The following is a 26,578-nucleotide window of genomic DNA, read 5'->3' on the forward strand; positions in this document are numbered from 1 at the left end:
GGTTAACCTCAGTGCTCTCCACAGCACTGAGGCAGGCAATATCATGATCACCATTATATAGATGAGGTATCAGAGGCATGTAAATATAACCAACATCCTATGGCTTGAACCCAGATATCTTGGCTTCAGAGTCTATGTTCTGAACCACTAAATTGTGGGATGGTGTTTCACTTCTGATAATATATGCACAATAGGAATCCTACAATATAGAATATTGCACTTAAAAAATAACCATTTTGAAATCACCACAGAGAACTTCTAAAAAGGCAAAAATTATTACCCCTGAAAAACCTCATTAGAATGATTTATGAAAATTATGTAGAATTCAACGTATAGTACTCAGGTAAGAGAGTTCAAATAAAAAATTGAATTAAATAAACTTTTTAAGGGATCCCTGGGTGGCGCAGCGGTTTGGCGCCTGCCTTTGGCCCAGGGCGCGATCCTGGAGACCCAGGATCGAATCCCATGTCGGGCTCCCAGTGCATGGAGCCTGCTTCTCCCTCTGCCTGTGTCTCTGCCTCTCTCTCTCTCTCTGTGACTATCATAAGTAAATAAATAAAAATTTTTAAAAATAAAAAAATAAAAAATAAATAAATTTTTTAAAAAATTGTGCTTGAGTGGTAACCTAACAGGTAAAAACTTGGCGCAAGCACTTCACAAAAGGAGAGAACTCAGTGGCCATTAAATTTGTGAAAAGGTGCTCATCATCATTTGATTAGGGGTGTGCAAGTTAAAACCACAATGAGCTACCACCAAATACCATCTGAATGGTCAGAATTAAAAAGCCTGACATTGTCAACAGATGTGTGGAGCCACTGGAACCCTCCTCACACATTGCTAGGGAAGTGTAAATTGTTTGAACCACTTGGGAAAACTGTCACTCCATACTGGAGCCAAGTATATTCAGACACTGCAGCCCAGCAACTCCACTCATAGATATATATTTAAGATAAATGAGAGCATATGTTTGTCCAGAGTTGTGTCAAATGTTCACAGCAGGTTTAACACATAATAGACTAAGACTACAACCTGGAAGTTACACCCATCGATAGAATGGTCAACAAAAAGGAACAAGTTAGGGCACCTGGGTGGCTCAGCGGTTGAGCATCTGCCTTCAGCTCAGGGCATGATCCTGGAGTTCTGGGATCGAGTTCCACATCGGGCTCCTCTCAGGGAGCCTGCTTCTCCCTCTGCCTATGTCTGCCTCTGTCTCTCATGCATAAATAAATAAAATCTTTTTTTTTAAAAAAAAGGAAGAAGTTATAGCTACACATATCCAGTTCTGTGAGAAAAGCCAGTCATAAAAAAATACGTGGTATATAAAATTCCATTTATATGAAATACAAGAAGAAACAAAACTAATCACTGGTTAATTATGCCAGAAGAGTGGTTTCCTCTGGGGCAGAGGAGTTGATTATGAAGGAGAAATCAACTTTCTGGGAGTACTGGAAATATTCTACATCTTGATCTGAGATGTATGTACAGGTAAAGATTTGGGGAGTTGTACTCTTAACATTAGGGCATTTTCTGCCTTTTAATGTGTGTATTTTTTTACTTTAATGAAAAGAAAAGATTTGTGCCTGGGAAATTTTTTCCTGTGATTGAAAAGAACATGTTAGCTCTTTTTCCTTTCTTTTTTGTTTACATGACATTTCCTTTATGGTGCAAGCAATATATCTTTTGATTATTTCTTAAATGATGAGTTTACCATATAATTCGAGGCATCTTCCAAACAAAAATAATAATAAGAGCAAATATAGTGAACAAACAGGGAGCTATTTAAATAGGATTAAACTCTCAAGTTTAGACAGATTTCAGTTCTTTTTGTGGGGGTTTCAGGCATTTATTAAGAATTTAGAATCTTACAAAGACAACATAGGTCAGAATTGCTAATGAACATGCAGCATTTGAGGAGTAGGAAGCAGAGGGGCATGGGGCCCAGGCCTGGAGAGCCAGCTTTAGCAGTTGTCCCTGGGGTTCCCATATAGAACCTGAAGCTGAAACAGAAAAGTCATTGAATAGAGATAACCATAAATAATTGCAAGACAGGAGGGAATTTCTCCTAAGAGTGTTAAACCACCTAATTTAACTAATTAAGTGTTGAAGATTTCCTTCCTTCTAATGTGGGTTTTTTTTCCAATGGAAAATTCCTAATATTCCTTTAGTTATTCACTCACTAAATATATCACTCACTCACCTGTTTCATACCAAGCTCTGTGTTATGCTGGCTACACAATGAGTCTCTGCCTTCACAAGGCATATGTTGTATTTCTGTATGTGTACAGTGTCCTATTTCTCAGCATCAGGGATGTGATTCCCATTAAGAGTCACCTGGGAAAGAAAATTGGGTGACTTCCTAAGAAAGACCAGCAAGACTTTGAAGGAGAAGAGAAGAGGAACTACCTTTTATGGAATACACCGTGCAAGACTTTACTTGATGAATGTGTCATGTAGGACCCCACAGCAGCCTTAAGAGGTAGCTATAATAACTGGCTTGGCCAAAGGCACTTACAGCTGATAAGGGATTCAGGTCCAAGGGATATGAACCCTGGATGTTTCATGCTGTAGGAAGCTGCCTCGCTTCCACCTTCCTTGGCAAACCTTCCTTTTCACAGTCCTCAAAACATAAAAGAAAGGACCTCTTAAGTAGCTTTGGTATGCTTTTACCTACATACTCAAAGTGCCAATTCAATAACCCCTTTCCATTTGAGACACCAAGTGCCAGAGTTCAAGAATATTGGATTAGTGTTTAGGAGACATGTAACTGAGATCCTACCCCTTCTCTAGTAAAATATTCAGTGCTTATCCCTCTGTTATCCATAAAGGCAATAATAATATCTGCCCTACTTACATCCAAGACTGTTTTGATAATTAAATAACAGAAAAGAGAGTTGAAAACTAAATATTATGTAAAAATAAGATATTATTAATAGTTTATCCTCCCAAACTAGCATAGATATTGTGTATTCTTATTTCACTGTTTTAAAGGTTTTTTTCTTTGTTTTCTTGTATGGTTTTTATTTTTAAGGCTCTTGTTTTCAAAGCTACATAGAATTGACATTCATGTTCTTCAATATATGTATCATTATATATGTACCCCTTATATGAAACCCTTGGGAACATTTAAGCACTGTAATTCAGAGTTTTTCAGATTTTATTAAGGTAATACTGTAACATGTACAATTTATTACATATTACTCCTACTGGGGCTTGGGGAAGACCCTGTAATCAAACACATTAATATTTCTTTGGCAAACAGTATGAATATTCACACTAAATGGGATATGTAGAATGTATAATTAGCCTCCCATCAGTTCAGGACAGGTTTGCTGCCAAATGAGCTATGGAAAACCTTTTGGTTTTCAGAGCTTTGGGGATCTCATAAGTATGGATAAGGGATTTTGGACTAGTACATCTTCAGAAGTGCTAAATATTTACGTCTTATATTAAGGCTGCTTCTCCTCCCCACCCCCACCTCAATCTTAGATGTTTTATGAACATTTCCTTTATCAGGTAGGAGCTACCTTGTCCTCCCCACCATTATCCACCCTGGGAGAAACTCCTTCTCTTCCTCCTCCTCCTCTTCCCCCCACAGGGGAGGATCTCTGGGCAGTCATGTACATACATATATCTGTTCCCTTGATGGCTACTGATTTGTCCAGAGTGAACAAGCAAACTAAGCTAGGCTAATCGGAGTCCTTTCCTGCCCCCAACAGCCTATCACAGCTGGTGGAAATAGAGGTGAACTCCTGTCCCAGAGCAGACAATCCTTTCCTCTGGGAATTTGGAATTGGGCCAGAAAGAGAGCAGTCCCTGTTCAGGTACCTAGCATACAACATGAACATTCTGGCACTGTTGATAGCCAGGTTTTCTACCCTGTATGGATAAGAGACAAGTGAGAGAGAGAATAGAAGAAACTAGGTCTCTTATTTAGAGATAGAGAAAGAGGATTCCCCTTATTCTTTCCATCTCTCTAGTCCAGTTTGGATGCCTAGGCACATATTAGAATCTGTAAGACATTTCAGTTGCTTTACAATAGATATAACTTTTTAAAGTAAACTTCTAAAAGTTTAGAATAATTATAGATTTATAGAAAGTTGCAAAGATAGCACAGAGTTTCCATATAACCTACACCCAGTTTTCCCTCATGTTAACATTTTACTTTGGTCTGGTATATTTGTTGTACCTAATGAACCAATGTTGATACCTTAGATTTTACCTAATTTTTATTGTTGCTCAAGGATCCCATCCAGGATACCATATTATATTTTGTTTTTGTCTCTCCATAGTTTCCTTTTGGCTGTGACAATTTCTCAGACTTCTTTTGTTTTTGATGACCTTGACAGTTTTGGGGAGTACTCATTAGGCATTTTGTAGAATGCCTCTCAACTGGCACTGTCTGTTGTTTTTCTTGTGATTAGACCATGGTTATGGGTTTTGGAGAAGAAGACCACAGAGGTAAAGTTCCCTTCTCACCATATTGGATCAAGGTTACATGCTATCAACGTGACCTGTCACTGTGGATGTTGATTTTGATCATCGGCTAAGTTAGGGTTTGTCAGGTTTCTCTACTGTGAAGTTATTTTTTTCCCCTCCTTTCCGTACTGTCCTTTTTGAAAGAAGTCACTATATATTACCCTACACTTAAGAAGTGGGGAATTATACTCTGTCTCCTTTGTCTACATAATAATATCTACATAAATTATTTGGAATCATTCTACATGGGAGATTTGTCTACTGTCCCCCAACTATTTGTATTCATTTATTTATATCAGCATATACTCATGGATATTTACTTTAATATGAGTTATAATCCAGTACTACCTTATTTTGTTTAAATTGTTCCAGCTTTGGCCACTGGAAACTCATGCATTCAGCTCCTGTGTCCTTTTGACATACCTCTGTCATTATATGTATGTATGAGTGTGTCCCAGTTTCAGTATGGCCAGGGAATACTAGGAGCAGTGATTCCACCTGGCCACAAGGCTCAAGGCTTGTATTGCTCTCAATACAAACTGCAGTGTATTCAATCCCCATGATTTGGGGTTGGGAGACATACTCAAAACTCCTCCTTAGGACTTGTTTCCAGTTGAGATAACATGAGACTCACATCTCACATGACCTAAATAATTTCACATAAAGAACAAATTAACTCTTCTCTGGGGGCCTTCAAAGACAGTGACAGAAATTGTCTTGCATTCTCATATTTTGATGTGTACATTATATCCTTATTATATAATCCATTTTCTCCTGGATAGTGACACAGATTTTGGCCCTCATATTTCTCTTGTTTGCTTCTTTGGTGACATTTACTAACAAGAGAATGTTCCTACTCATAAGCTACCACCTACATAGTCTCACAGACACACAGGTGGTATATAAACAGATCCTGCTGATGGATGGTTTCACCACTGGCTCCTAGGAAATCTTCACTAACTGGTTCTGGGCCTCCTCTTCTCTCAGCTCCACGTGTGTAGTCAGAGTCCAGTTTCACTATCTTCATTTTCTCAGTGGACACAATAAAGCCGATTTATAATTCTGCACTTATTTACTCTCATTGCACAAAGGCAGCCACAGAAGCTTCGTCTAAATGCTAACTGCTTGGTGTTTTTCTTTAAAGAACTCAAAAACTATGTCTTTGTTGAACACTATGCATTTTACAAAATGATTTCTAAGGAGATACTAGCAGTTGCAGGAGGATTTGAGAATCTTTATCAGCTTTCCTGTCTTCTCAGGTTAAACTTGCCATAGGCAATTTTGTCTGCTGATGCATAATTAATAGAACACATTAGATTCTTACTCATTTCCTAAGTTTTATTACTCATTTTAATACTACACTGACTTGATTTTAACCCATTTAAATTATTTATTCCATATTTCATGGAAAAATGTATTCAAACATAAAGATTAATTCACTTAATTAACCTTTTGATTAAAAAATAAAACCCCGGTGCTTATCTATATGGATTTTCCCCTTGAAATAGACTGTAGAGAATTGCAACTTAGAAGCTGTAGTTCAAGTGGCTACTAATTACGGTCAAATCTACATGGAAGAGGAATTAAAGAAATTAACCTATGCACACTTGCGTGATTTCTTACCAAAACTGTTGTTGAAAAATAAAGGTGCTACTGTTGTAACGAGTGAACATTTCTACTCCCCATGAGTCAGCTAGTCTTTAAACTGTTTCTGTGGGACCTCAGAGTCTAGTTAGTAAACCCAAACCGTTTGGGCTGAAGTGTATGGTTTCATTTATTAATCCCACAAATTTCTTTCCTCTGCTGCTGGGTCTCATCTCTGGCTAGAAACAGTGTAGATTCAAAGATGAGCAATATATAATCATTGGCCTAAAGGTGAAGATTGTCTAGCAGAGGAATAAAGAGATGTGCAAAAATAACCATGATGTAAGGCAGAATGAGATAGAGGATCAAGGAGAGAAGCTTAACCAGTCTAGAGGAGGAAGAAATTTCTCTTGGGGGCCGGGGGTGGGGGTTGCAAAGGCCTTACCTTTCCTCATTTTTCTACCTCACACCTGAATTTAATCAACATTCCAGCTAAATAGGACGACTTCTCCCCCAAAATCTTTTTTTTTTCCCCAAAATCTTTAGTGCTTACTCATATCTGGTATTTATTTCAGGTCTTCTCCTGTCATTTCTGCTTGTTCTAATTCTATCTAATCTTAATACATCAAGTCAAATATTGCTGCCTCCATTAAATTATTCACTGTTTTTACAAACCTGATATTAAGATATGTATCTCCCTTCTTTGGAATACCATAGCAGTTGCTTCTGGTCATCTTTGTAATACATATGTACTTCTCTGCTTCTTCCTATTAGGTCAGGGGTTTTATTCGAACATAGCCACACTCGTTTGTCTATACATGGTCTGTGGCTGCCTTTGTGCTACATCTGCAGAGTCTAGTGACAGAGACCTTATGGCCCAAAACACCTAAAATCTTTACTCTCTGGCCCTTTGCAGACAATATTTGCTGACTCTTGTACTAGATCATAAATTCCTTAAGGGCAGGGACTATCTTACCATCTCTTTGACCTACTTAATGCCTAACATAGCAGGTGTACCTTGAATATTTATTGAATCACATCAAACCTAAATGAAGTAAATAACTGTGATTTAGTGGCTGCATCCACAGGGGCAAGCAGGGATCATTAAGAGAAATTGACTTGTGAAGAGGAGTTGCTGAATGGGAGGTAAGGTCTCCTCTTCCCAAAGCAGTCCAGAGTGTGTTATAAAAAAAATAGAGTTAAAAATTATCAGTCAACTGTAAGCCTAAATATGTTGGAACGTATCACTTTGAAGCAAATTTTTGGATGAAACATTTTGTAGAGCAAAACCAATTTTCCCATTAAGATATTAATATTCATGCCCATACATCCTAATTATTAATTTCTTTATAAAACATTTGTTCTTGGTCTCAGAGTTCATAGATTATGTATTAATAAATGCAGCCATCATTGATTAGAACAACTGTACTCAGCATTACAAGCTAATGCTAATTCTGATAATTATTTAATTATCAGAATTCTCACATTCAATTTATTTACAACATATGTCAAATTTTAAAAATAAATCAAGGATTCAAAACCATCACAGTGACTTCCACTTAAGGGCAAGAGGGAATAACAGGGACTAGATTTACCCTCCATCCTGAACCACTAAAAAATGTGGACACATGAAAAAAAATGGATTTCAAGGCCCTAGATATTAGGCAAAAAGGACAGTAATCCCTGAAAGATGGAAAACAGATGCAGTCAGTCCTGCTATTGCTTTGGTGTACTGTTTTGAGAGTTTTCAGGTCATGATGCAGAGAGGATGAACAAACTCTCAAAACCAAAGAGATGAAGCTGAGGCTCTGGGGAGTCCACAGAGCCTAGAGTTCAGGGTAGAGTACCAAAATAGAGAGAAATGCCAAGAGAGACAGACAGACAATGAGATTCTTGAGGTCTGAAGAAAGTTCCTCCAGGGCAGTCAGAAAAGTACTGATGATAAGTGCCTACCTGTAAGGAAAGTAACTGAGGCCAGGGAAAGATTAGCCATAATGAACTAGAGAATATCTGGTATTGGGCTGAGGATAGCACTTGTTCCCACAACCAGATTAGAAAACCTGATCATTCATAGGGCATTACACTATTATCAGCTAATTACATACCCAGTATTTGTCACTCCGGTGAGATGTGAGCTCTCTGAAGGCTGGGCACGTGTATATTTTACTTCTATATGCCCAGTGCCAAGCATAGTGGCTGGCTCTAGAAGTTCAGTACAGTAGTTCATTAAATCTAAGATGCCAGGAATGTAAAATATGCCGTTATTTTATGCACCACTGAGAAAGAAAAACATCTCTAATTAAACTCTGATTTGCCTTCAGTTTTAAGCTGCAACCCAAACTCAGAGCTGTGAAAACAGGAAAAGTGCATCTTAGCATATAGGCTATATTATGAATATTAAATAAAACTCAATGAGTAAAGACTAGTTCTATAACATATTTCCATATTTGCAAACCATATTTTCTATGGAGTCCCACAAAAAGAGAAACCCATGAATATGGTTTGAAACCAACAAGTTTATGGGGAAAGGGAAATGGTCTTCTGTATGAGCCAATTACAAAACATTCGTTCCCTTTTATAGTGATCTTTTCATTAGGATTATATAAAGCAAGAGACATTAGGTACCAATTTGTTTAATATCTTGGACCTTCAAATTCTCTCCAAAGACAGAAAGCTGTTAATTTCCCTTTCCATAAGAAAGGGTTGTTTAGCAAGTGAGGTGAGAAGGAAACAGCAGTGGGAAGTGAGAATAAGGGTGAGACTGTCCAAGGAGGAGTCGGAACTGGATGGAAAATTCATTATGATCACTCACACCGTGCACCATAATTTAAGAATATAGAAGGAATCTCTAGGTTACCGAATCCTTTGAGTCCCATCAGTCAACCCTCAAGCATATAAATTGTGATAGTCATAAAGGACATCCATTTTAAAGGCTGAAGGGATATTAGTGATTATAAAATGAAGAGAGTAGCATAGTATAAAAAGAATAGTGTAGGGTTCAATTAAGTTTGAATTCTGGCTTTGTCACCTATTTGTTGTATAACTTTGAGTTTCAATGTATTTATCTACATAAATATACAAATGGGATATCTACAAATGGGATCAATAATATCTAGCTCATAGAATCGTGGAGAGGGTTAAATAATATATGAATGAAAAGCACTCTGTAGCAAGTTTGGAACCTAGAGTCAATACATATCACCTTTTGTTATTTTTATTTGAAAAAGGAAGAGGAGGAAACTGCCTGAAGTGTATAAGCATCCTCTATTGTTTATTCATTACTGGTGCAATCTGGGTTTTTTTTAAACTTCTTTATCAAAATATTTAAAAGTACCAGGATCAAAAAGAAAATTAAAAACAAAAAGAAAAAAGAATGGCTTTATGCCAAAATGTTCTTGCAAGCTCATTTAGGGAACCTGTATTTCTTTGCTTTACCAAACAACTTTTATTCATCTTTTTAGAAACAAAATGTGCCATTTATGTCGGAAACAAAAGAGTACCAGGATCACAGCCGTACAGTTCAGTAAATCACCACAAAATACACATGCCCACATAACCACCCAGATCAAGAAATAGAACATTATTTGACCCCTGAAGCTCAATTCCTCATGGTCCCTCCCAGCCACTAATACATGTCTACTTCCCAAATCTGACGACCATAACCCTAGTTCAAACACCATAGTTTAATTTTGCCTGCCAATGTTTTTTCTGTGCTTGTTAACTTTTCTCCAACATTAGATTTGAGAGATTCATTTCTGTTAAGTGTAACCACAGTTCTTACAGTTTTGTTTCTAGTATTTCATCGTAGGAATAGGCCACAATTTATTTAACTCTTTTATTGTTGATGATCACCCAATCTGCTCTCGCTCAACCTTTTAGTTGACATTATATGATAGATAATGGCTTCTGCCTGGTGAGGCTCTTAACATAATCACACCTGTGAGCTGATGAAAGTGGTGGTTAAAATGGCCACAGCTGACCAAAGCCATAAACAGCCACTGAGTTAGAGAGTTGACTGAGGAGGAATGTGTAACGGAAGCCTCAGGAACCATTAAAAGTTCTTCACAATCTGAAAGAGGGCAATCAGGCAAGCATTGTCTCTTCACCCACATGATGAACAGATGCCAACTGCACTCAGTACCCAGTGAATACAATATGTATAGCCACAGACCAGGGATTTTAGAGTCTGGAAAATAACTCATCTCATAGTCAATAAAACCTTCCACCTGTGATTAGCATATATGGACAGCATGATGGAACTTAAAATTCTTAGTTCTTCCTTTAGGAGGATTTTAATTGACCAGTGGTTTGAATGTTGGTTCTTCACTTGTTAGAAAAATAACTGTGGACAAATCGCTTAGCTCTTTATGTTTCCATTTCCCTACCTGCTAATTGATGATGCAAAATCGTGCTTACCTCATCCGTTTGCGGTGACATAACCTAAGTAAAAGGTTTAGCACAGGGCCACGCATGTAGAAGGAACTCAATAACTGTTTACTATGAAAGATGGTGTGGCACAGTGATTAATCATTCCCAACTCAGACTCAGACTGCCCGGATTTAAGGTTTAGCTCTGTATGAACTTGAGCAAGTTATTTAACTCCCCTGTGCCTCGGTACCACCATCTACAAAATGAGGACAAGAATAATATCTAGTTTAGAGTGTTGTTGTGAAGTTCAAATGAATATATGTTCTGGTACATGTTAAACACTGAAAACATTTCCCCAGACCACAACAAAAGTCAGAGCCACAATTCTCAGCCCTGGCTACACATTAAAAATTTTTTTTAAAAATCCTGATGCCTGGACCCTACTGCCAAATAGTTTGATTTCATTTGTCTGTGGTGAAGTCTGGGAAGGCTTAAAATTTTCCTCAGCTGATTCTAATGTGCAGCAAAGTGTGAGACCCCCTGCTTTAGTGACACTTTCTTTTCAGGCCAATTAAGCTCCCACAGTAATTCTTACTCTGATCACTGAGCGTCAGGAGCTGTTGAACATGGTCTTCTTACAATATTTCAGCAATAACTACTGACGGCTTCTTCTGTGCAAGTCACATAGGTTATACAGAGTTAAACAATACCAGGTCCTCTCCACAGGGGGTTTACAATAAAGTAGGGCAAGGACAACACATGGACCCTGATCACTAAGCCACAAGTCCAAAATGCAATGATTGATATAAAGCACAAAGTATGGTAAAAGCAAGGAAAATAGGCCATTTATATTTTATGGAGATCCATGAGGGATTCCTGTAATAAGTGACATCCACTTCAAGCAGGTATTAAAAAATGAGAAGTGAATTAACCTTCATGTCATCAGTTTTCATATTCTTAATAGGATTGCTGAGGTTCTTTTCTTCTAACAACACAAAAGTTTAAGATTTTATAAGAGCCATTCATGTATAGTTTGGAAAATATTTCTATACTCCAGTTTCATTAAGGTATAGTCAGTTTTGGGAAACAACTGGAGTTGTCCCCTCTTCCTTTTATTGGGAGGGATGGAAAATGATTTGCTTTAGGTATATATAGTTTGCTTCAGATTGGAGCCCATGGCCTCTCAAATCCTAGATGCAGTCCAAAGCAATCCTGAAGTTTAAATGCACAGATAGTATTTAATGACATATTAAAATCAGGGGAAAACAGAAATCCATTTGTTTTTTGTTAGATAAAGAAAGGAAAGTCTGGTGTTTGGGCCCCTTGGCCCAGTATGGCTGTAGAGTGTTCAGATGAGGAGAGTCCTAGAGGCCTTTATCAGAAGTCAGGGGCTACACCTACATCCAAACAAACTGGAGGGGCAAGAAGGGGAAATGGACACTTGCATTGGCGCACTGAGAAACTTCCAAATTAGTTGTGACAGTGCTGAGGAAGCAAAACTTAGATTAAAAATAGCCTGTCTGCATGCTCTCTCATCATCTAAACCCTTGCTATTTTATTATTATTTCTTTGGTTAGATTCCTCTATAGAAATAGATATCAAAGAAAAAATGTACCTAACACTATTTGATACAGTCAGCCAGAGAAGTGAAACTTTAAAATAACGTAATTATGTCATAGTAACATAACATAGGCAATTAAGATTCTCCGTGGTAATGAATAGCCAGCCAGTTAAGGGAAAATGGACCCCTTGCTATGTGGGTTCCTTTTATTCTGTATCCTGGAGAAAGTTAGATGGATTTTTCACAATGACTGGACTTTAGAGATGTATGTATTTATTCATTCATCCAGTCAACAGATATTTACTGAGCATATACTATAGGCTAGGTGTTGCTTTAGGGAGCAAACTAGATAAAGATTTTTGCCTTCATGGAGTTCATAGTCAAGCTAAGGAAAACAGGCAATATACAGTAAACATAATCCATAATAGAGTTTTGTATAAGTCATAGTGTTGCTATAAGGTAATAAAGTATGGTGAGAAAACAAAAAAGAAAAAAGAAAAGTTGGGTCAAGGTATTGATGAAGGCATGCTTAAGGTGATAAAGGCCACAACAGGCTTTACTGAGGAGGTGGGATTTGCATAAAGACTTGGAAAAGGTGGGAAAGTGTATTGTGTAAATATCTTGGGGCAGAGCATTTCAGCCATTGCAAAGGCTCAGGGATGACAGCACGTGCCTGGTATTTTCAGGAAACTGCAAGGAGGCCACTGTGCCTAGAGCAGTGAGTAAGGAAGTCGTGCTTAGCTGGCTGTCATCTTGGTAATTGAGATAACTGGGCCACGTGTCTCTCATCATTCAATAGGCTAGCCTGGCCTTATTCACATGGTAGTGTTTATAGGATCCCAAGAGTGGCAAGAGAAAGCTAGCTACAGTATGCAAACATTTTTGAGGTCTCTGCTTATGTCACATTTGCCATTGTCCAATAGACCAAGACAAGTAACATAGTCAAGTTGACAGTCAATGTGGGAGGGACCTATTACCCAAAGGTATGGATACAGAGAGGAGAATCTAGCCATTTTTGTAAAAAATCTGCACTGCCCCTACTTTACTGAATTATAATCTATTTTATGTATATGCCAGTCTTCTTAAGAAGTTGTTTCTTTATGTAGTACATGTTCCATAATAGTTGATTTTTCCCTCACTGTGTGGTGTTTAAAAGAACCAAAGAAATTTAGGCTATATGACCTAGATAGAGTTACCCATTTTAGTGAAATGGAAAGGGAAAGTTCAAAATAATCCCGTTTGCGGTTTCTCAATAAGTTAAAAATAGTACTGCCCTATGATCCAGTAATCACACTTCCGGGTATTTACCAAAAGAAATACAAAAACACTAATTCAGAGTAATACATGCACCCTGATGTTTATCGAAGCATTATTCACAATAGCCAAATCATGGACAGCCAAGTGTCCATCAATAGATGAATGAATAAAGAAGATGTGGTGTGTGTATGTGTGTGTGTGTATGTGTTTATATGTATATAAAACTATTATGCAGCCATAAAAGTAATGAAATTTGGCCATTTACAAAAATATGGATAGAGCTAGGACAGTATAATACTAAGTGAAATAAGTCGGAGAAAGACAAATACCATATGATCTCACTCATGTGGAATTTAAGAAACTAAACAAGTGAGCAAAGAGTAAAAAGAGACAAAGCAAGAAACAGACTCTTAATTATAGAGAACTGATGGTTACCAGAGGGGAGCTGGGTGGGGAGATGGGTGAAACAGGTGATGGGGATTAAGGAGTGCACTTGTGATGAACAATGGCTGATGCATGGAAGTATTGAATCACTATATTTTTATGCTGGAAACTAATATAACACTGTGTGTTAACTATGCTGGAATTAAAATTAAAAAATAATAATCCTGAACCTTAAAATGCTATCCCCTAAAGATTTATGAACCTGACCAGGACTTGAGCAGAAGTACAGCCTGGGTAGTTTCTCTCCACTGTCAGCTTCCCTATAAGGTCCACCAACAACATTCTTGAACTATATTGCTATTGGTGCTCCAGGTCTGTCCCAAGAGAATTCACACATTTTTATCTCTGCATATTTTTATCACACACTTACTACATCAACAACTCTTTAATTTGCTGTGTCTCAGGAAATACTGGAAGGGAAAGTTTATGAAGTCTCCCATATATGCAGACATCTGGCTAACACAAACAGGCCTGCAGATCAATTTGCCAAAGCTTGGCTTTCTTACTTTTCAACCTTTTATCCAAGAACTAAGTAAAATCCTGATTTTGCAAGACAAAAGTATTCCCATCTTCTTCCAGAAATACCAAGCTGACCTAGGAGATTCATTCCAATTAGCTGGGGACATACTTGATTCAAGGAACAATCTTTATTTTTTTAGAGTTAAAACAGACATCCAGACAAATTCTTTATACACACACACACACACACACACACACACACATATGTATATTTTTTATTGGAGTTTGATTTGCCAACATATAGTATAACACCCAGTGCTCATCCCATCAAGTGCCCCCCTCAGTGCCTGTCACCCAATCACCCTATCCCCCAAATTCTTATTTCAAAACTTCTGTAGGTAGAGCCTTACTGCTCTCATAGTTTCTCTTACACTCTTACAGTCTTTAGCTAGAAATATTCTCGTGGGGAATAGAGCAAGACCAAACATGATAAGACTATGGCCTCTTTTGCTTTAAATTCCAAGCTGTCCTGGGTTTGGCAGCTGCTTGAAATGGTCCACCTGGTCTTAGTTGACCAGATGGCCAAAAACTAAGGGGAAATTCCTTATTTAGGACATAGGGCTTCTTGGTTAATAATGACCAAAGATAATACCCCTGGATCCTTGCTTTAAGGAGATGGTTAGTGATCTGTCAGAGTCACCTGCACACCACATCATCCCAATTGTCCCCTACAACACTGGCTTTCACCTCTATAGTTTCTGGGCTACAGCTACAAATGAGGACTTGAGACACACTTAGGAGTGGCTACGAATCATTCAGCAGTAATAGCAAACAAAGTGTGAGGAAAATAATTATTTAACCCTGTTTGGCCACACTCAAAGCCTGTCTGATGTCTCACAACCTTCCATTCAATTCATCCTGATATTTTCCTGTGGGTCAGATGGACAACAATACACCCAGCCTTTAGTCTACCACTAGGGGTTTTGTGCTCCAAATAGAACATTACCAACAGAACAGCTTCTTGGAGGTTGGCAGAGATGTATATTTAAAAAACCAATTTTACAACTTCAAATGGGAAGGCACCTATGGAACAGATACCATGCTGGTATTTCATTTTCCTGTATTTAGGGAAGAGATTGAACTTTTGAAAACCAAATCAAACCAAACAAAACCAGACCAAACAAAACAAAAACCACGAAAAGCTTTGGTTGGCAGGAAAGCAGGAAATTAACTTGGAATCAATAAACATAAATTTCTTACTTAAAATGTGTTTAAAATTTTGAAGCACATTGGAAACCTGCCCAGAGTATCTTCTAGAGATACTTCTAGAGAGGTTTATTTTATGAGTGTAGCTCAAATATGAGTAGGAAGTCCTCATTGCCTAGAATGACCTTTGCCACCTCCTACTTCATTTAATCTGCTTTATAGATTCAGCTCAGGCTCCCTCCTTCAGGCCATTTTCCTAACACTACTTCTCTTCCTCTTTCTCTAGCTCTTTTCTTCTAGCTCCTTCCCTCCGCCTCCATTTCTCCCGACTTCATTTTATAGGTTAGGCATCCTTCTGGATGTCCTTATATTCTACATTGTTTAATAGTCACCATTCCAATTATCTGCCTTTGGCATACTAGGTGACAAGTCCCTGAGGGCAGGGACTATGTTTTATTTATCTCTGGTTTCCCTAGTCCCTAACACAATGGATGGCACAGAGAAAACCTTCAATAAATGTTAGATGAAAAAAATGAATGGATCAATGAATTACCAGTTAAATTACACCTGGAATGGCACTTAACCATAAGTCTTTTTAATACTGTTTATTCATTTACTAACCTACTCTTTACTGAGCCAGGTGTTGTGCTAGGTGGTGCATGTATAAACATGGACAACATCAATGGAGTCCTTGCCCTCATAGGGATTAAGTATGTTTATCTGTAAGTGTAACAATATGAGAATGGGATATTTTTGTCATCTCAGAATGTCAACTAGTCTCACTCTGAAGGAAGGCTGCACATATGCATTAAGGATACAGGACTTGCTAGAACAAAGCAAATGCTATCTAGAGACCATTGCACGTAATACCCTGTATCATTACAGAAGACTAGACATTTGAAAATAATTAATTGAAGTAATAGGATTCGTGGATATTGACAGTGCTGTGGCCTTTTCCCTATTCTCTGAAAGATAGGGAGAATATGTTTTACCCCTACCCTGGTAAAAGAAGAGACTGGCATCTCCTGCACATGTCATGTATCTGCTGAGCTACTGAAATTCCAACAGGTTCCTCATGGATCAGAGAGTAAAGGTGTTATTAGAAGAACCTGTCATGTGTCCTCAGTAGTTTGGATTTTTGTATGAAAACATGAACACCAATACTTGTTTCTTGCCTGGATAAATTCTGAAGGCAGTAGGCTAGCTGGGCTACCCAAAATGGTGGGATAAAAGCAGATGTGTTAACAGTTAAGTTGCATTTCCACTATTTAGCAAGGCAATGAATGCACGTTCTTGGTAGACCAAATAAATGGTGTGAAAGATAGATGTGAATCCTCTTGAAAACAGATCAACCAAGAGGGCTGTCTACTTGAGTGAGGAGACCCTGGAGTAAGAAGTTGCATGGGATATGTGGCTAGGAGGTGATAGATAAGAGGAGATTGTAAGACACCAGCCAGAGACTGCATTATTCATCCAGGAATCATGTAGTGTGCAGGATCCCCAGGAATTACCAAGGAACTCAAATTCAACCGCCAAGAAAGCCAGCATTTGGAGGCTTGCCGTTAGAGAAGGCAAGAGTTCGAATACAATATTGTCAGTCATGTACAAGTTTCTTCCATTTACTCTTTCACCCTCAGCCCTCAACAGTGGAGAAGCAAGCAACAGGAGTGGGGAAGAAAACTGGAAAAGCAAGAATAAAAACTGTGAAGGAACATGTGCACTTCGCTGGATATCTTCAAGCCAAAGGTTAGGCCTGGGCTGGGGGCAAAGGAGAGAAGGGACATTGAATTGGTTGTGAGATTGAAGTTTTATTTCAGGCTAGCTGATTTTTTTAAATGCGATAACGGCCTGTGATGAAGTATTTATCACCAGTACTTCAGCTGTCTGTTAAATTGTAAATCACATGTTTGTTCATTCTGGGTCTAATGGCATGGCATGTGGTAACTGAGAATCTATGGAATATTTCTGAAGTGTCCTCCAGGGACAGGAAAAATAGAAGCAACTGAGGATGTTTAATGACAGTGATTGGAGAAAAACAGAGCCATTGCTTATTCAGATGCTCTAGAGATTAACCCATTCAATAAATTGACTACCTATGAAAAACACATATGCATGTGTATACATACACACATGCTTACAATAAACTGGCTCATCTCATTAGCAGCATGATTATAACCAAATAAGGAGCCATCCAAAGAACATAGCATCTTCTACTCATAAGGCCCTTTATGAGTCTTCAAATATTACTTCCCATCCCAGGGAGCAGTCTTTTCTATTACGTTATGGACAGGGAACAAAAACAATAAAAATAACCAGAAATAACTGAGTGCCTACCATGTACAAAAAGTGGGCTAAACAATTTCTATAAGTAATATACCATCTTATCCTAGTTCAATTTTTAAAAGGAGTAGATAAGGTTATTTTCATTTTAGAGATGAAACAGGCTTAGAGAGGTTGAGTGAAAAGAAGACTTTAAGATTTAGATCCAGGCCTGCCTGTATTTCAGAATATGTATTTGTGGATATATTTTTAACTTCCCAAAGTCTACCTGAGACCTTCTGAAAAAGGGAGACACAGTCCTTTAGAGAAATTCCATTCCTCTGTAGTATATGTAATATTATTATGAAATTCTTCCATATTTTAGAACTCTAATATTTTCTATAAATCTTTTACCCATAGATTCTGTTTTAAGTCTGTTTCACATGGGAGAGCATGGCTGTTCATTAATTTCTTTATCCACTTTATTGATCATCTCGCATAAATCACATACTGTACTAGTTGCTAAAGTTAACCCGATGAACAAGACAGAATTTTTGCCTGAATGGAAGATATTGGGCATCTTCCTACAGATTGTCCCTCATTTTCCCTAATCCTCCATTTCTTTTTTTTTTTTCCACTGTAAAGAGAGTGGAAGACATAAGACACGGGGAGACATAAGCACTCATATACAAATATATTTATAATATTTGTATTATTATAATATAAATATAATATTTACAATGATCACACTTAGAAAAGCAAACAAAACCCCCTAAACATCCAAGATAGTAAGATAAATGATGATTACTATTCTAGATAGACTATTACGTCATTGCAAATAATGTTCATGATATATTTTTAGTGCTATGGAAATAGAAGATAGTATATAACTGTCTTTATAGACAGTTTTGATCCAGTTTTCTGTGTGTGGGTTTGCCTACAAATGTGTGTAGGAAATGGGACGCCTGGGTGGCTCAGTGGTTGAAGTGTCTGCCTTCGGCTTAAGGCGTGGTCCTGGAGTCCCAGGATCAAGTCCCGCATGGGGCTCCCTGCATGGAGCCTGCTTCTCCCTCTGCCTGTGTCTCTGCCTCTCTCTCTCTCTCTCTCTCTCTCTCATAAATAATAAAATATTTAAAAAATGTGTGTAGGAAAAAGGCTGGACAGAAATATACCAAAATCTTAACAGTTATTTACTGGATAGTTAATGATATTTTCTATATCTTCTATTTTTTCTGTAACAAGCATGTCTTTTAAAGGGCTAGTCTGTAAAGGGCTTAGCTACAGGCTCTGGGACAGCTGTGCAGTCAGCAGAGTGGGGCATCTGCTTGGGGACTATAGTGTTTATAAACTGAAACGAGTATGTATGTGTGTGTGTAAGTGTATGATCAATTCTTTATTTTCCATGACTCACTTCTTATCCCATTTTCCTTTCTCACTGTTATCCATATGAGTCACAATCTCCCCACAGTCAGTTGAGAGCCAACCATGCTTAATAATAACCTAAGAAAAATATACGTAGGAAGATAAACCTGCTCATGGCAAAAGGATAACCACTGTGAGTTCAGAGCCAAGTATAAAATGATTTTTGATTATACCACCTTTTGGTTTATCTCAGTTCCTGATTGCCTCTACAGACAAAGATCACTGGTCAGTGACCATTTATTTAGCAATAGTTTTGACCATTGATGTAGAATCATAATAGCTAATAAGAATGAATAACAAATTTATAAAAACTCAAGCTCCCATTTTGAAAATAAATGACTACATTTTTCATAACAATGAGAGTTTGGAAGCTATAAATGTCTTAAATTTTGACATTATCTGCTTACAATTTGTCACCAATACTTTAGCAATCTATTCAATTGTAAACTACATGTTTTGTGCATCCTGAGGTTTAATGGTGTGGCATGCAGTGATGGATCTAACTAATTACCAACAAGAAATAAGCAAATGAACCTGTTTGGGATGGGGCACACAGTGGATTCGAATTTTTATTAGGTAAAATTGATTTGTGATTATGTAGCTGAAAAGAAAGCTGTTAGTGTTTCTGATATCTGTATTTCAAAAGCAATGCAACACAAGTATTTTGTACTATTTGTTATCCTAGAAGATTTAAAAGTATCAGAATTGGATCTATTCCTTTCTCTATTAGCATACAAACCTAACATCTATCTTTGGAAGCATAGAAGTTGGAAACTTTGTATAACTATTTCCCCAGTACTCTGTCCATCTCCAGGATAGCCACACACCTCCTCCATATGTCATCTTATCTCCACACAGGAGATAATGTGGAACATGATCTAACATATCTCATGTCAAATACAGCACAACTGAACATAAGCTCAAGCCAGCAAAGATAGGGGATTATACCTCAATTATTTCCTGGAACTAGGTTTTGGAGAGACTGCTCAACCAATATGAGACAGTGTACAGTGAATACTAAATTGAACTCACACTCCTGGAAAATTGAAGCCGGCGGCTCAATGTACTCAGTGAAAAGGAAACACACAGAGGCACACTTCTGGGGTGCTGGGACATTTCACAAACAGAACATTTACCATTGCTTGCTTAAGCAGTATTTACAAATATAGAGGGCCTGCCCTTACATCAAAATAAATTATACAGCCATTGTGGATTATTATTTGAAGTGCTACGAAATGTCTCTGTGTACCTGTTATCCATCTCACGCTTCTCTGTCCATTTGCCATAGTTGTCAGAATTTTCACCATCTTGGATGGTTCCACTGTTCCTTCTCTAGGTAGCTATGTCACTTGAAAATAATGATGTGTCAGCCATTAAGGCAAATTAAGGAATAGCAAAGATTCATGTATCTGATTTGGTGCACTCTAATATTCATATTTATTTCTTATATATTCTCTTTGACATGGCTTTTCTGTATAAATTTCCAGGGGCTTAATTCAAACTTTTATTACTGTAAATGACTTCACTGAGCATATGAATCATAATAGCCTCACCAATAAATACTTGACAATACAGCATAAGTTGCATCAATCTTACTCTAATTCCTGCAAGCTTCATGGTTTGTGAACAGCATGAGGTCAAAAGCACTCAAGGGCTTCTTAGATATGATTCCTGAGCCATGTTTCTGCCTCCACTCATCCTTATTCTCTCAGCTCTGATTCCCCTCTCCCCTAATTGATCTGATTAGAAAAGACCCCCATGTCCTCAGAGCTCTAATTCTCTCAAACTCAGCTCTTCATTCTCTTATTGCATTGCACTTCCAACAGTACCACAGGATGGCAAATGTTTCTGTCTTCACAGAATTCTCCAGCCCACAAGACCTTTGACAACCACCTTTGGTTGCACTCCTCCACCCCACCCCCATCACTTATTGTCAAGTGAGGCGATTTCTTACCTTTGGCAGAGATGCCCTAGAACCTGAACTCTGGGTGGTCATAGTTAGGACGGTGGTGATGCCCAGTGCAACCCTAGCAGGGGCTGCATCCATGTTTATCCAGAAGGAGACCCAAGACAAAATGACTATCAACAGACTGGGGATGTACATCTGGATCAAATAGTATCCCATCTGGCGTTCCAGGTGAAACTTAACCTCGATGCAGGTAAACTTTCCTGAAAGCAGGGAATAATGATTTAAAATCCAATTCAAATATATCTTTCCCATTCTAGCCTCCCACTATTTAGTTTTTAAGAGTATTTCAGATGGATTTAGAAGATTGCATAAAATGCTCACCCTGCATAACCAATCCTCAACTCTTTTTCAACTCAACCAGTAATAGAATTAATAGTTGTGAGAATGCGTGATCTAAAGAGTCACTGAACTAAAGGGCGCCTGGGTGGCTGTCAGTTAAGTGTCTGACTCTTGATCTCAGCTCAGGTCTGGATCTCGGGGTTGTGAGTTCAAGCCCTACATTGAGCTCCATGCTTAAAAACTTAAAAAATAAAGAATCTTAATCTTACTTAAAAATAAAGAATCACTGGGCCAAACGTGTAGCATATTTAATTTTCTAAATCTGTGCTTGTAGTTTGGTTATTTAGACAGAGCTTCAGAATTTGCAAGACTGTCAGAAACTGACCTGTAGAAATATTCACATTTTGTGAGGTTGTAATATATAATATTGTAATATACAATATGTAACATGCAGCATATATGTATAGTATATAATATATAACATATAATATGTAACAGTTGAAAATAGTAAAGTTCACATGGGGCTCTCAAAATATTTGGATAATTGTGTATCTTTGTGCTATCCATAGTAAGAGAAAAATGTACATTTGTATATGCCATGCATATAATCTAATCATTGTAACAGTTTCCTAGCTTTCTGGGTAATTGCTTGAGGACATTTAGAATATTCCTAAAATCTGTTTAAAATGTTACATTACTTATAAAAAAAGAGTGCATTCAAAGATATTAAAACTTCTGACATACTATTATGAGACAGATGTGTCTTGCCACTTTTCTTCCTCTTTAATTGGTTTAGAGACAGAATCCCAGAAGATAATTTGGCTTAGTCTACACAAATTATGAGAGATAGGGTTGGATTCCTCTTGGTCAGGAAAAATACATCAGAATCAGGTTTTGGTCACTTCATAAGAAGCACTGTTGACTATAGGAGTAAGTGTTCATGAACATTCTATTTAGCAAAGGACCTGGAGCAGTCTCTGAATAAACCATCGTACTAGTTTGCCTCTCTATGATCAGCTTGTGTGGTATCAAAGACTGGGACATTCATAGGAAAATCCATCAACTTTATTGGGCAGGCATGATCTTCCAGGTAACAACATATGCCCACTAGTTACTACCACTTCATATTCTCCCTCTGGCCTGCGTGTCTATCAGCACTACTGGCAGTGCGTGACTTTAGAGCCAGCTGAATTCCCACCAGCTGGTTTTCATCCAAATTCTTATCACTGCAGGACTGAAGAGCACAGCAACTGAATTTCTGAGTTTACAAAGATCTATGTGGTTATTCCTCTCTTCCACTAAGTCAGAGAGTACAAACTGATCTGAGGATCCAATATCAAGAGTGGATACAGGAACAGGCCAGAATTTACACATTTCCAGCACTATATAGAAGATTTCACATACATTTCCTTGGACTCATTTGACAGCAGATGGTCAGCAAGGGAACAGCAAAAGAATCCCAAATCTTTTTCTTTCTCTCTCCATTTTGGGAGAAATTCTCTATTGTGTTCACTGACTTATTCCAGAGGGTACAGGCATCTTATCTGTATCTTATCTGTAAAGGAGGTATTGAGCCAAGGTCTGTGCCTTGTAGCTCCGTTTTCTTGGTAAAGATATAGCAGTTAAGGTGATGTGATATATACCTCACGCTGCAGATAGAGCCCACTTGGGTGTAGCAGCTGACAGTAAACTTACCAGTGTTATAGTGCTTTGTGCAATAGCCAAGTTCCTTCTCTTCTTTCAAAATAAACTGAGGCAGGGTCAGTCCTTCAGCAACTTGAACTGGACCATCGCTTAACCACTCAAATATCAGGTCATTCATTGTATACCCAACTGTAGTAAACAAATCATAGTGAAAAATTAGTGCATCTTTCCAAGAAAGCTTGAAAGTCTAGCCATGTAAAGAACAAACAAGGAAACTATCTAAAGCAGACACATAATCAATTTAAAAGCGTTTTTAGTAAAAGAGCTACAATCATCATGACAACTACATATCATTAGAACCAAAGAAATTGAAAAGAGCAAGCTATTTCTGAATGATTTTTTTCTGTGTAATGGGAGAATGGAATCTATAAAGTCCATTTTCTTCTGCCCTCTTTATTTACTAAATCTTTCTGAAGAATAAGTAAATAAACAGAAAAATCCTTTGAAGGTTGTCTTTACTTGAAAGAGCTGTGTCTGTGACTATCCAGCAAAATAATCCAATTCATGGCACCAGTCTTAGTATTTCAAATGAAAAAGCATTCTTCTTTTTTTTATTATTAAATTCATCACAGTTCTACCTAAAACACTCCAATTGCAAGCTTGGCCCCTTCTCTAGGATATATTAGCTTTGTTTTCAAAAAACTTATGTTAAAGTTCGTATGGTCAATCCTGTTATTTTACCAAGTGGGAAAGGTGTAGGCAGGTAACCTAAAAGGAAGCTGTAGAATAATACAAATCAAGAATGTTTATTTGTGCCAGTATCTTGCTCATTGGCCCCCTCATCACAATGTTTAATATGGATTAAAACATATTCTCCATTATGTAAGGTCATATTATTATATGACTCTTGAACCATGCAGAGTAAGACTGCTATCAGTTTAGTAAACAAGAGTTAGCTCTTAGTTTCCAAGCTCCTGCTAACTAAGTCATTATCTGTTAAGTGCTTCTGGATCTCTTTGCACCCCAGAAATGAAGACTGCTGTTCCTTCAGGCATCATTTCTCTCCCTTCTTTGTAATATTTGAACTCTAAAATAAGAATGAGAAGGACAAGGGATATTATGTGAGTTCTTGGCTGGCCAGTAACTTCAGCATATTTATTAAGTTTATGGATTCTTGTTTACTGCAAGAGAGTGACTCACCAAAGCTACCCAGAAATCAATGACAGAGTTAATTGGAATCTACTTTCCTCTTTCTTTGAGCCACCTTTTCTATTCAAAGCCAAAAATAAAACATGGAAAGCAAGGAATTGCAAAGAGGACCCTGTACAAGCATTGGTGTTCCACAAAGAGAATGGCCAACCCTGTCTTTTGTACTGCAACACTATATGAGTACTTGTTGGGTCTTTCTTTTTTTTGGGGGGGGGGGGTCTTTCCAACAAATGCAAGAACCTTATATCCCCATATCCTTGTAATCCTATATCCTTATCTGGCCAGCTTCTTACTGGTCACCACAATAGTAGTTATTTCCAGCCATACTGAAGTCCTGGACTGGGGCAGACAGAAGAGGCAAAGAGATGGGGAAGGAAGAAGTAAGTAATATGAGGATGAAAAAAGTAAGGAATAATTTCCACCCTTCCCATTCAAAGTTAGTGGTAAATGCTTTGCTGCTGCTTTGATTTCATTACTTCTAGGGCCTGCAAGGGCCAAGCGTATTTACTAATTGGAACTTTTTAAGTCTTGGAGGAGCCTCAGATGACAGCCACACTTGCTGTTTTACAGAGAAAGTGTTGGGTTGAGGCAGGAGAGAGTTTGAAGCAGTAGAGAAGACACAAAGAACCATTATATAAGAAAATATTTTTCTCAACTTTCTTCTCAAGAGAAGGGGCAATAGGGAAAAAAATAAATACATAAAGCCTATTGTAAATCAGAAATTCTCATTTTATCCCTGACAACTTCTTAAAACAAAGACATTTCACTATTTTGTTTATTTCTGTAGGGAGTTTCAAGGGAAATCTACAGTGATTTTAAGTGATCAGAAGGAAACCCTGTCACTGCCTCTTTTTTAATAATAGCTGACATGTCTTTTTATCTTTATTATTTTTCTAAACCAAAGAAGTTAAAAGTATTTCTTTGCCCTTGCCTCATTAAATCTCCTAACATCCCTGTAGGTCAGTTGCCTTATTATTCTCTGCACTTTACAAACAGAGAAAGTGACAGAGCAAGCCAGAAAAAAATTCATGTCTATTGCCTAAAAATCCCATTACCTTGGAGGCATCAACAACTTATGGCACGTGTCAAAGATTTCAGTGACATCAGGGTTAAGGCATAAAGGGGACAAAGTAGATAGCATTTCTCTAGCCTTTGTGGATTCACTGCCCATCTAAGGGAAATGCCTTTTCTTCCATATCATCTCTGGCCCCCTGTTCTTGCATCCTCTTTTGGCTAAGGTCTCTGAATCTTGTCCTCAAATCAATTATCCCTTCCTGCCAAAGTTCTTTTGGGGTGGTGGTCTAATGAGCATGAGATAGAAATACAATTTTCTGATGAGAGTGTGATTCATTTTAGAGATTGAATGACTAATAATCTTAATTTTCCCAGGACACATTTTCATTTCAAATAAAAGCTATTAAATCAGGTTTGCTTTTTGAGGAAGGGCGAGTTATTTGGCATTTTACTTGAAAGATTGTCTGTGTCTGAGACATGCACACTTGCTTGTCCTTCCATTAGGGCCTTGGGAGTTGCTAATAGGTAGAGAATGAGTCTTATGGGTCCTTTCTTCTTAATGACATACTAAAAGAACCAGGTCATCGGTTAAAACAAGCAGGCAGTCATTTCAGCAGTGGGGACTTACAACTCTCCAGCTGCATTGTACAAGTCTGGACATCCATTGGAAAATTCTTCAAGTCCATGGGACAGGATAAGGTCAAGGTGAGTCTTAGCAAGGAAAAAGAAATTAAAAACAGGTTTTAGATCTGCGAGGTCTGATTCTCGAGAAACAAACCAACAGTACATTTGGCATTAAACAAAGTGACACTCATTCAAATAATGAAATCTAAGCTCCACTCAGGGCAATGCTTTCTATTTTTCAAGTGAACAAGTAGTCATTGGTAAATTTTAAGAATATTATAGAATTTCATTATAACCCCTACTCTCTATTTCCCATTTCCCAGCCTCAGTGATCTCAAGTTTATTCTAGAATCAGCAAGAACACTGGGAAATAGTGTAATATGACAACAGTGGGTTCTTAGCCACACTGATGTCCAAAAGACATAAAGTTTATACTATTTTAGGGTTATACTTTGGGACATGTGGACTTTGCTTTAAGGACAATAAATGATGTGATAAGCATAATTGGTTGTGATGAGCATTGGTTCTCTTTCCATCAGATGGCCAAATCCTTACCTCTTCATTTGCTAATCCACATGGATAGGTTAATGATATATTGTAGCACTTATTCTAGAATTTTGACAAATCTAAAGCAAGTCATGCTTGAGTTGAAGAAAAACATTTAAGGATGGTAGCAAATACATAGTCTTCACCTCTCCACACCAAAGAAAGGCTACTCTGCTCCTCCTTTTCTCTTTCCTTAACGTTTCAGAACTCCAGTCAGCTCTGACCATGCCTTGTATCAGGATATTGATTGAGCTGCT

At 37.8% G+C, this 26,578-nt stretch overlaps 1 protein-coding gene across 4 annotated transcripts in view; it reads right to left on the reverse strand.

Moving 5' to 3' along the window:
• The window catches only part of GLRA2 (glycine receptor alpha 2), a 173,575-nt gene that overhangs the window by 75,996 nt on the left and 71,001 nt on the right, over nt 1–26,578 (reverse strand). For all 4 annotated transcript variants that reach the window (XM_072816449.1, XM_072816448.1, XM_072816450.1 and 1 more), the window contains 3 exons: nt 25,780–25,862; nt 22,980–23,117; nt 20,991–21,205 (listed from right to left, as the gene is read on the reverse strand). In XM_072816449.1, the coding sequence (XP_072672550.1) occupies nt 20,991–21,205; nt 22,980–23,117; nt 25,780–25,862 (436 nt within the window). The remainder of the gene's footprint in view (nt 1–20,990; nt 21,206–22,979; nt 23,118–25,779; nt 25,863–26,578) is intronic.

The sequence above is a fragment of the Canis lupus genome, chromosome X (genome assembly GCF_048164855.1).
Source record: "Canis lupus baileyi chromosome X, mCanLup2.hap1, whole genome shotgun sequence".
In the NCBI taxonomy this organism is placed as follows: Eukaryota; Metazoa; Chordata; class Mammalia; order Carnivora; family Canidae; genus Canis; species Canis lupus.